Source organism: Procambarus clarkii, chromosome 30 (genome assembly GCF_040958095.1).
Source record: "Procambarus clarkii isolate CNS0578487 chromosome 30, FALCON_Pclarkii_2.0, whole genome shotgun sequence".
Taxonomy (NCBI): Eukaryota; Metazoa; Arthropoda; class Malacostraca; order Decapoda; family Cambaridae; genus Procambarus; species Procambarus clarkii.
Window position 1 is genome coordinate 5,533,875 of NC_091179.1, and position 12,749 is coordinate 5,546,623.

The window sequence follows — 12,749 nt, forward strand, 5'->3', positions numbered from 1 at the left end:
GGGGCAACACGTGAGGAACACAAATGCGAACAAGCCTGAATGGTCCCCAGGACATATGCAACTGAAAACTCACACCCCAGAAGTGACTCGAACCCATACTCCCAGAAGCAACGCAACTGGTATGTACAAGACGCCTTAATCCACTTGACCATCACGACCGGACATAATGAGGTGATAGCCGAGGCTATATGAACCACCCCACCGCCGGCACTCGGATAGTTATCTTGGGCATAGCATTTTACCAAATCACCTCATTCTTTGGGGCAACACGTGAGGAACACAAATGCGAACAAGCCTGAATGGTCCCCAGGACATATGCAACTGAAAACTCACACCCCAGAAGTGACTCGAACCCATACTCCCAGAAGCAACGCAACTGGTATGTACAAGACGCCTTAATCCACTTGACCATCACGACCGGACATAATGAGGTGATAGCCGAGGCTATATGAACCACCCCACCGCCGGCACTCGGATAGTTATCTTGGGCATAGCATTTTACCAAATCACCTCATTCTTTGGGGCAACACGTGAGGAACACAAATGCGAACAAGCCTGAATGGTCCCCAGGACATATGCAACTGAAAACTCACACCCCAGAAGTGACTCGAACCCATACTCCCAGAAGCAACGCAACTGGTATGTACAAGACGCCTTAATCCACTTGACCATCACGACCGGACATAATGAGGTGATAGCCGAGGCTATATGAACCACCCCACCGCCGGCACTCGGATAGTTATCTTGGGCATAGCATTTTACCAAATCACCTCATTCTTTGGGGCAACACGTGAGGAACACAAATGCGAACAAGCCTGAATGGTCCCCAGGACATATGCAACTGAAAACTCACACCCCAGAAGTGACTCGAACCCATACTCCCAGAAGCAACGCAACTGGTATGTACAAGACGCCTTAATCCACTTGACCATCACGACCGGACATAATGAGGTGATAGCCGAGGCTATATGAACCACCCCACCGCCGGCACTGAAAACACGCCGGAGTTTTCAGTTGCATATGTCCTGGGGACCATTCAGGCTTGTTCGCATTTGTGTTCCTCACGTGTTGCCCCAAAGAATGAGGTGATTTGGTAAAATGCTATGCCCAAGATAACTATCCGAGTGCCGGCGGTGGGGTGGTTCATATAGCCTCGGCTATCACCTCATTATGTCCGGTCGTGATGGTCAAGTGGATTAAGGCGTCTTGTACATACCAGTTGCGTTGCTTCTGGGAGTATGGGTTCGAGTCACTTCTGGGGTGTGAGTTTTCAGTTGCATATGTCCTGGGGACCATTCAGGCTTGTTCGCATTTGTGTTCCTCACGTGTTGCCCCAAAGAATGAGGTGATTTGGTAAAATGCTATGCCCAAGATAACTATCCGAGTGCCGGCGGTGGGGTGGTTCATATAGCCTCGGCTATCACCTCATTATGTCCGGTCGTGATGGTCAAGTGGATTAAGGCGTCTTGTACATACCAGTTGCGTTGCTTCTGGGAGTATGGGTTCGAGTCACTTCTGGGGTGTGAGTTTTCAGTTGCATATGTCCTGGGGACCATTCAGGCTTGTTCGCATTTGTGTTCCTCACGTGTTGCCCCAAAGAATGAGGTGATTTGGTAAAATGCTATGCCCAAGATAACTATCCGAGTGCCGGCGGTGGGGTGGTTCATATAGCCTCGGCTATCACCTCATTATGTCCGGTCGTGATGGTCAAGTGGATTAAGGCGTCTTGTACATACCAGTTGCGTTGCTTCTGGGAGTATGGGTTCGAGTCACTTCTGGGGTGTGAGTTTTCAGTTGCATATGTCCTGGGGACCATTCAGGCTTGTTCGCATTTGTGTTCCTCACGTGTTGCCCCAAAGAATGAGGTGATTTGGTAAAATGCTATGCCCAAGATAACTATCCGAGTGCCGGCGGTGGGGTGGTTCATATAGCCTCGGCTATCACCTCATTATGTCCGGTCGTGATGGTCAAGTGGATTAAGGCGTCTTGTACATACCAGTTGCGTTGCTTCTGGGAGTATGGGTTCGAGTCACTTCTGGGGTGTGAGTTTTCAGTTGCATATGTCCTGGGGACCATTCAGGCTTGTTCGCATTTGTGTTCCTCACGTGTTGCCCCAAAGAATGAGGTGATTTGGTAAAATGCTATGCCCAAGATAACTATCCGAGTGCCGGCGGTGGGGTGGTTCATATAGCCTCGGCTATCACCTCATTATGTCCGGTCGTGATGGTCAAGTGGATTAAGGCGTCTTGTACATACCAGTTGCGTTGCTTCTGGGAGTATGGGTTCGAGTCACTTCTGGGGTGTGAGTTTTCAGTTGCATATGTCCTGGGGACCATTCAGGCTTGTTCGCATTTGTGTTCCTCACGTGTTGCCCCAAAGAATGAGGTGATTTGGTAAAATGCTATGCCCAAGATAACTATCCGAGTGCCGGCGGTGGGGTGGTTCATATAGCCTCGGCTATCACCTCATTATGTCCGGTCGTGATGGTCAAGTGGATTAAGGCGTCTTGTACATACCAGTTGCGTTGCTTCTGGGAGTATGGGTTCGAGTCACTTCTGGGGTGTGAGTTTTCAGTTGCATATGTCCTGGGGACCATTCAGGCTTGTTCGCATTTGTGTTCCTCACGTGTTGCCCCAAAGAATGAGGTGATTTGGTAAAATGCTATGCCCAAGATAACTATCCGAGTGCCGGCGGTGGGGTGGTTCATATAGCCTCGGCTATCACCTCATTATGTCCGGTCGTGATGGTCAAGTGGATTAAGGCGTCTTGTACATACCAGTTGCGTTGCTTCTGGGAGTATGGGTTCGAGTCACTTCTGGGGTGTGAGTTTTCAGTTGCATATGTCCTGGGGACCATTCAGGCTTGTTCGCATTTGTGTTCCTCACGTGTTGCCCCAAAGAATGAGGTGATTTGGTAAAATGCTATGCCCAAGATAACTATCCGAGTGCCGGCGGTGGGGTGGTTCATATAGCCTCGGCTATCACCTCATTATGTCCGGTCGTGATGGTCAAGTGGATTAAGGCGTCTTGTACATACCAGTTGCGTTGCTTCTGGGAGTATGGGTTCGAGTCACTTCTGGGGTGTGAGTTTTCAGTTGCATATGTCCTGGGGACCATTCAGGCTTGTTCGCATTTGTGTTCCTCACGTGTTGCCCCAAAGAATGAGGTGATTTGGTAAAATGCTATGCCCAAGATAACTATCCGAGTGCCGGCGGTGGGGTGGTTCATATAGCCTCGGCTATCACCTCATTATGTCCGGTCGTGATGGTCAAGTGGATTAAGGCGTCTTGTACATACCAGTTGCGTTGCTTCTGGGAGTATGGGTTCGAGTCACTTCTGGGGTGTGAGTTTTCAGTTGCATATGTCCTGGGGACCATTCAGGCTTGTTCGCATTTGTGTTCCTCACGTGTTGCCCCAAAGAATGAGGTGATTTGGTAAAATGCTATGCCCAAGATAACTATCCGAGTGCCGGCGGTGGGGTGGTTCATATAGCCTCGGCTATCACCTCATTATGTCCGGTCGTGATGGTCAAGTGGATTAAGGCGTCTTGTACATACCAGTTGCGTTGCTTCTGGGAGTATGGGTTCGAGTCACTTCTGGGGTGTGAGTTTTCAGTTGCATATGTCCTGGGGACCATTCAGGCTTGTTCGCATATATATACATATATATATATATATATATATATATATATATATATATATATATATATATATATTGACATTATTATTCATTAATTTTGTATGTATAGTTAGGCGAAGATTAATTTAATTGTTTAAGTTCTGTTGGCGATTATTTGTATTTGTTGTACGTGTTGTTGTTTTTGATTTCGGGGCGACGACGATCGTGGGATCGGATGCGCCCCGGCGTGCGTATCCGTAATGGATTAATCGCGAAGCCCGGAAAGGTGAAGCGCCAAGCCTAATCGCAAAACTAGTGACGCCAATCACTGGAAACTATTATGCCATGCGGCAAACAAACGCAGACAGGCAGATGATTGGGGAGCCCCAGGAGTTCCTCAGGGTGACAAGCACCAGCCCCGTCCCACACAGAGAACACTGGGTAGCAAAACCAAAACTCGGCCTCCAACTAAAACGCAAAAGCCATCCAGTGCCCTCCGGCAGAGCAGAAGCCAGCCGCCCACCACGACTGAGGGCACACCAGGAGCCGACTAAGACCCACCAACCCCAGGCGCCTCTCGGCCAAGCAGGCCCCCAAACACCTCACCCCGCCGGGAGAACCAGCCAGAACACGTCAAAAAAAATATATAAAAAATCCCGTGATCCAAGGCGATATGTGCGCCAGGCGTCGTACAACCGGACCGTTGAATAGGGATGCCAAACGGCAGTAGCAAAGCCAAAATGCGAAAACATGACGTGAACCGGCGGCTCCCAGACGGAGGTGTCCAGACGTCCGCTCGTCGTCAAGGTTGAAACAGGAGTCGTTGCATTACTTATACAATCACATCTGTATCTTTGTTTACAGAGCTTCTACTTGAGTGTCCTTGATACTTATGTATAGGTGCAGAGTAACAGCACACTGTGAAATGTGTCCACGGTTGGGGATCCACAAATGGATTTATTATAACTACGAGAGATAGGAGGGAGGAACGCTTCCCAGCGTCACACTGCGTATCCTCCCTCACCCTCTGGCGCTGTGATGCGCCTCTTATATACCAGTGTATATACATATGGAGCAATAGTAATGCACCTTATATACCAGTGTATATACATATAATGAAATAGTAATGCATTAGTTAATTAATATTGCAGTCATATACACAGTCACAATGAATTATTACACCATTGTAGATTTAATGAGGGAAAAAAGAGAGAATGTCTTTTAAATGCACCTTTCTTATGGAGAATACTTATCAACTGCATAACATGCACAGCAATCATGTTAAAGTAATCATTAAACAAACACTCGAGAAAACTCAGCAGTTTTATGTTTAATATAAATATAAAACTATTCATGGCATTGCCTGCAGCTCACTGTATGTTACTTTGACGTAGCTACGAGACGAGAGTGGGGGCGGAAAGAGCGTGGGGCCGAGAGGACGGAGGGAGGTTCAGCGGGATGATGGGTCAGCTGCAGCGGGAAGACGCCGACTTCTGCACCATGGCGTCCATGACCACACAGCGCCTCACCGTCATGCAGCTCGCCAGAGCCTATGAGTCCGATATTCTGACTTTAATATCCCTCAAGCCCGCGCTGCTTCCCGAATACCTGTCCTTCGTACGACCATTTACAGGTTGGTAGGTTCTCAAGATGATCCATTTGCAGGTTGGTGGGTTCACGAGATGATCCATTTACAGGTTGGTGGGTTCTCAAGATGATCCATTTACAGGTTGGTGGGTTCTCAAGATGATCCATTTACAGGTTGGTGGGTTCTCAAGATGATCCATTTACAGGTTGGTGGGTTCTCAAGATGTTTCATTTACAGGTTGCTGGGTTCTCAAGATGATCCATTTACAGGTTGTTGGGTTCTCAATATCTTTACCGAATCTGACGGAAATGTACCAGCATGTAGTACATTAGTAAGGTACTAGGATGTAATCCTCAGGGATTTACTAGTTTTAGTACCTCAATAAGGTACTAGTTGTAGTACCTCAGTTAGGTACTAGCAATTAGTACCTCAGTAAGGTACTAGCATTTTAGTACCTCAGTAAGGTGCTGATGTGTTATTCCTGTTGATTTATTCTTCCTCAGAGAACATTCACCTTGAGATTTACCTCTCACTGAGTTATTAAGGCCTACCAACCACGGAAGAGTTATTAAGGCCTACCAACCACGGAAGAGTTATTAAGGCCTACCAACCACGGAAGAGTTATTTAGGCCTACCAACCATGGAAGGGTTACTAAGGCCTACCAACCACGAGAGGGTTATTAAGGCCTACCAACCACGGAAGGGTTACTAAGGCCTACCAACCACGGAAGGGTTATTAAGGCAGCCACGATAACTTACTGAACTGCCAGGATATATACTTTTGTTGTAAACATAGCTCAGGATTAAAGTAACCTTCTGTATATTCACCGATAGGTTGGAAAATCTATCAAAGTTCATATTCTTCAAGCATTTCAGCATACTTAAATATATACAATTTACATTGAGATATTAAGGAGTCTGGCAACCGATAAATTATTTATGTTAAGTTTTACTCTGCTCTCTCTATCACATTAATCGGTATACACAGAGGTCCAGTTGATTGACAGTTGAGAGGCGGGACCAAAGAGACAAAGCTCAACCCCCGCAAGCACAATTAGGTGAGTACAATTAAGTGGCTAGAGGTATACATAAGTGGCTAGAGGATACATGACTCAGAGGTATACATAGAGGTATTTACAGTATACATCCATATGTAGATGTAACGAGAGTTTACTTTGATACTGAACGGCATTGGGAAATTCGAGGATAGTCAACACCAAGTCGTGGTACAGATGACTAGACCGCACCGGAGATCACCCTGTACATAGGCTCAAACCCTCAATCAAGGGCCTTTCGGATTTGTTCATTTCATATTTCACGTTATTGGAATTTCTGTGTGTAATAAATATTTTATTGCTAATCGATATTTCTCCTGCAGGAGAGCTGTGGGCGACGCTGATGGTGAGCGTGATGGTGTGGAGCACCATACTGTGGCTGCTGCGGAGGGCGTGGCAGTGGGTGGCTGGAGGGCGTGTGGACACCTTCACCGACTCCTTCATGTACGGATGGGGCGCCCTTCTGGGCCAGCCGCCTCCCAGGATCTCATTCACCAATTCAGGAAAGGTAAGACGACTGGATTGGTTTTGTGGCAGGCTTAAGAGCCATTAACCTCTGGAAGGTAATTAGACCCCCTCAATAGTCTTCTGGCTGAGTATACTTTAGTCATGAACATATTCCAAAACTAGAGTAATCTTTCGGAGCATAGTTCTCATGAGACCAGTAACGAAGCAGTGTTTTATCAGTTTTATCACGTACACGCTCATCACGTACACACTCATCATGTTCACACTCATCACATTCATAGCTCCTTTTCAAGTTTACAAAACTAAATGTAATTTGGCATTGATGGATTATACTATGCTAGGCTAGGTTGGATTAGATAAAGGTGGATTTGGTTAAGTTAGGTAAGACTAAATACATTATAAATACATTAGTGAACCTACTTACATGCGGAATCACACGTATCCTGCAAGAATATGCGTGTTCCATGCAGAGAGAACCATGATATCACTACAAATACTTGCACAGGTGCTGGTGGGAGGCTGGTTGGTGTTTTGTCTGGTCATTACAACAGGCTACAGCTCCTCCTTGGTGGCACACCTCACCATCCAGAGCAAGACTCACCCCTTAGACACTTTTGAAGACATGGTTACACGACCTGGCTGGAAATGGGGCATCGAGACATGGATACTCAAAGGCGTGCCCTATGATTACTTGTCCAAACACACAAGCCCCGTCGTGAAGAAAGTCTACAAGGAAATGGAGGTTAGTATGCTTGTTGATTGCACATAATTTAATAGTAATATAAAAACAAATGTTACAATTTTGGAACATAATTCACGCTGCTTCATCTCTCATACAGTAAGGAAGAGGTTCAGGGCAGTATTCTAGGCAGCACATCGAAGGAGTGTAAAAGGAAACGTGGAAGTACGGAGCCTAAACAAACAGATCTGAGCAACTGTTGTTATATTATTCATATCCGTTATCGCTATCACCTGGTATAACAACACCAGGAACAAAAATTATTTATTATATTACTATTACAACATTAACTACTACTGCAACTACTTCTATCGTTGCTACTAGTTCTTCTTCTTCATGTGCCTCTAATAGTATTATTACAACTGCTGCTAATACTTCTACTACTTTACATGTTTGATTATATAAAGATAAGTTATCTATACAATTTTCATTTTCAATCAATAGATTTGTCGTTGCAACACATGGTATCATCGATTTACTGTAAATGGCTTGATTACCTTAAGGAAGAAATTCTGTGATTATATTCAAAACCAATAATGATATTTTGTATCAGTTTGCTGGATTTGTATACACCAATATAAACCCACATGACCCAGCAGTCCGCAACGCAGAGTTTAGATATAGACAAGATCTCATACGGCATCAACTCAACACGAAGAAGGAAGCCCACCAAACCCTTTCAGAGCAACCTGAACATCAGTTAATTAAAAGGATCCAGTACGACATCCCCCAACCAACTCAAGTAAACAATCAACAGTGAACTATCAAGCCTACAAAAACAAAAACAAAATTATGTCGAAACGAGGATGCTCCGAAAGCTGACAGCCCTCAACGGTGGACAGTTAAAGATCCCTCGTCCAAAAGATAGCTACATAAACCTAACTTCTCATGATCTTAACCAGGACCAACGAAACCTCTTGAATCTTGGCCTAAACTGTCAATTTATATCATGACCTAAGAAGCATCAAAAACGCCTTGAAATCGAAATGCATCTGGATGACATCTACAAGTTAGAAGAAAACAAAACATCATCACTACTGACACACTTCAGGCTGAACTACTAACAGAAGCGGGGAAAAAACGAAGAACATACTCATCTACAATCTTAACCCCACGACTCAAAGAAGCAGCAAAACAACTAAAAAATCTGAAAGACGTAACAATAAGAAAAGCCGACAAGACAGCAGCATATGTATTGATTCCTACCCAAGAATACATGAACAAAATTAGCGACATTCTTAGTGATGACACCAAATTTCAACGAATCACGAGGAACCCTGTGGAAGACCTTAAACGCAAAGTGAACAAAACTATTAATGCAATCAACGCAAAGAAAGGTAGTGTTCATTTCACTAAACTCCAAGGCGACTATGGCTTAGGATATGCCTATGGCAATGTTAAGACATACAAACCAGGTAACTCACTACGCCCAAATACCAACCCCAACCTATCACCTGGCAAAAAGACTTAACGAACTCCTAATTCCATACACTCCAAGCAACTATAGTCTACAATCATCAGCAGATTTTCTAGAATTAATCAAAACTGCACAGCCCGATGGAATCATTACTTCCCTGGACGTCGAATCCCTATTTACCAACGTCCCAGTCGACACCACCATAGAAATGATACTGGACAGAGTATACAGAGACGAGAGCACCCCCAAATTAGACATACCCCATACCTGGGTAGGGTATGGGGTATGATATATATATATATATATATATATATATATATATATATATATATATATATATATATATATATATATATATATATATATGCGTGTGTGTGTGTGTGTGTGTGTGTGGTATTTGTAATGCGGCGGTGGAGCTCCTACTATGATTTCCTCGTCTGAGGAGCCCGTAACCTCCGTAGTGGGCGTTTTTGTCATTCGCCACGCAGCCTTAAGTAGGCTTAGGTGTCGTTGATTGGTGGTTGTAGCTATTGCAGGAGCGCTGGTGGTGCTGTTATCGTTTGTAGACAGCACGTCTGCTAGCGCGGCTGCTGAGATAGTGATGGTAGGAGTGTTGGGAGCTGGAGAAGAAATTAGCTCTGTTTGTGTCGCCCGGGTCATGGGCGGTTCTGGAGTCGGTGTTGAAGTTGACCGCATGGTGGTCCTGGTGATAGTCTTCGGAGTGGTAGAGGAGGCAGTGAAATTTACGCCAGTGGCTAAATGGGGGCCAGGCCATTGTCTATGTATAATGCGTTTAGGTCACTGTCAAAGCGCTGGTTGTCTGGTCCTGCAAGCCTTTCCGCTAGTCTAATAAGACCAGGGATAATGCCTGCAAGCCTTTCCGCTAGTCTAATAAGACCAGGGATAATGCCTGCATGTGATGCAGGGGGCTGTGAAGGAGCCTGTGGGACCTTGGGTCCCCAATGAGAAGGCTGTGTCGCCTGCTGGGAGGAGCCACATGTTGGTAAGACCGGAAAGTCTTCTGGTCGACTAGTGACAGCTAAGGTGGTGGGTTGAACTCTTGGGGCTCTGGTCGAGGAGGTAGAAGGGTTGTTTCTCTTGGCTTCAACCTGGGCCTTGATGCTTTCCTGTCTGCGGGGGCAGCGGTAGGAAATTGCGGGGTGATTGCCATCACAGAGCAAGCAGCGATGGACTGTTGCCTTGCATATGGAGTAGTGATGGTCCAGTGCGCACAGACTGCACTTCTGGACAGGTGCTGACACTTGTTGGTCGGGTGGGAGAGCTCGTAGCACTTAAAGCACTGCTAGATCTCATGGTATCGTTCCTATTTTATTTGGTGGGGTGGTATTTTTAGGCCGAAGCAGTAGGATCCTTGTGTGGCAGCCTGGGTGGCCGCAGCTATGGTGGTGAACGTAATCTTCATTGATGTTTTGTTGGTGTTGCAGAACTCTAGGTTGAATACCGTCAGGTTTGGATTTTCGTCCTCGATATTGTCCATGATATGATGTTGAGGTCGCTCAGCGATCCACTGGCTGGTCCTGCTGGTAAAAACAGTTCTTGTGGCCTGGAACTGACGTGGGAAGTGAGGATGTAGGTGGTGCTCCTTGCGAAGAATGGCATCGTTAGTGAGGAGTTTTTCTAGCTCCTCTTCACATGAAAAGAAGATCACGATATCTTCACCTTCCTGACGAATGTCAGCGGGTTCGAGGTCAGTAACGTCCTTCAGGACCTTTAAAGTATTGCTTCTCCCGATAGCATCACCGTCAAGTGGAGTAGCTCTGACCTTAAGACGTTTGGGTCGCATTGTGAACACACTGCTCCTTGTGATGTGTTGGCATGCTAACATTGAACAGCTTGTCTTATATACTCGCATTTGGGTGAGGTGATATGTTGTAACAGTTTTGGATGAGGTGAACAAACTTTTGAACAACACAAGACAGAACACGGTGCAATGGGTATAAATTAGATAAGTAAGAGGGAAGATTGGAAGTAACTGCAAAGGGCCTATTGGCCCATATTTCCTCTTGATGCTTCTATATTGGTACAGAGTCATAATGTGGGTAGAATATAGTTACGCAGTAATTGGCTGTTGATTGCTGGTGATAACTTTTTGATATGTAGTGCCTCGCAGATGTCAAGCCGCCTGCTATCGCTGTATATATCGATAGCAGGCGGCTTGATAATATAATGCCTAATATATATATATATATATATATATATATATATATATATATATATATATGTCGTACCTAATAGCCAGAACGCACTTCTCAGCCTACTATGCAAGGCCTGATTTGCCTAATAAGCCAAGTTTTCATGAATTAATATATTTTCTCAAATTTTTTGCTTATGAAATGATAAAGCTACCCATTTCACTATGTATGAGGTAAATTTTTTTTTATTGGAGTTAAAATTGACGTAGATATATGGCCGAACCTAACCAACCCTACCTAACCTAACCTAACCTATCTTTATAGGTTAGGTTAGGCTAGGTAGCCGAAAAAGTTAGGTTAGGTTAGGTTAGGTAGGTTAGGTAGTCGAAAAACAATTAATTCATGAAAACTTGGCTTATTAGGCAAATTTGGCCTTGCATATTAGGCTGAGAAGTGCGTTCTGGCTACTAGGTACGACATATATATATATATATATATATATATATATATATATATATATATATATATGTCGTACCTAGTAGCCAGAACTCACTTTTTGGCCTACTATTCAAGGCCCGATTTGCCTTATAAGCCAAGTTTTCCAGAATTAATATATTTTTTCTAATTTTTTTCTTATGAAATGATAAAGCTACCCATTTCGTTATGTATGAGGTCAATTTTTTTTTATTGGAGTTAAAATTAACGTAGATATATGACCGAACCTAACCAACCCTACCTAACCTAACCTAACCTATCTTTATAGGTTAGGTTTAGTTAGGTAGCCGAAAAAGTTAGGTTAGGTTAGGTTAGGTAGGTTAGGTAGTCGAAAAACAATTAATTCATGAAAACTTGGCTTATTAGGCAAATTGGGCCTTGCATAGTAGGCTGAGAAGTGCGTTCTGGCTATTAGGTACGACATATATATATATATATATATATATATATATATATATATATATATATATATATATATATATATATATATATATATATATATGTCGTACCTAATAGCCAGAACGCACTTCTCAGCCTACTATTCAAGGCCCGATTTGCCTAATAAGCCAAGTTTTCATGAATTAATGTTTTTTCGTCTACCTAACCTACCTAACCTAACCTAACCTAGCTTTTTTTGGCTACCTAACCTAACCTTACCTATAAATATAGGTTAGGTTAGGTTAGGTAGGGTTGGTTAGGTTCGGTCATATATCTACGTTAATTTTAACTCCAATAAAAAAAAATTGACCTCATACATAGAGAAAAGGGTTGCTTTATCATTTCATAAGAAAAAAATTATAGTAAATATATTAATTCAGGAAAACTTGGCTTATTAGGCAAATCGGGCCTTGAATAGTAGGCTGAGAAGTGAGTTCTGGCTACTAGGTACGACATATATATATATATATATATATACACACACATACATATGTATATATGTCGTACCTAGTAGCCAGAACGCACTTCTCAGCCTACTATGCAAGGCCCGATTAGCCTAATAAGCCAAGTTTTCCTGAATTAATATATTTTCTCTAATTTTTTTCTTATGAAATGATAAAGCTACCCATTTCATTATGTATGAGGTCAATTTTTTTTATTAGAGTTAAAATTAACGTAGATATATGACCGAACCTAAGCAACCCTACCTAACCTAACCTATCTTTATATTTTAGGTTAGGTTAGGTAGCCGAAAAAGTTAGGTTAGGTAGTCGAAAAAA

General features: G+C 43.8%; 1 protein-coding gene across 1 annotated transcript in view; it reads left to right on the forward strand.

Annotated features, from left to right (window-relative positions):
* The window catches only part of LOC123765599 (glutamate receptor ionotropic, kainate glr-3-like), a 44,426-nt gene that overhangs the window by 18,946 nt on the left and 12,731 nt on the right, over positions 1-12,749 (forward strand). Inside the window, exons 4-6 of the mRNA XM_069333578.1 lie at positions 5,012-5,250; positions 6,584-6,768; positions 7,234-7,470. Of these exons, the coding sequence (XP_069189679.1) occupies positions 5,012-5,250; positions 6,584-6,768; positions 7,234-7,470 (661 nt within the window). The remainder of the gene's footprint in view (positions 1-5,011; positions 5,251-6,583; positions 6,769-7,233; positions 7,471-12,749) is intronic.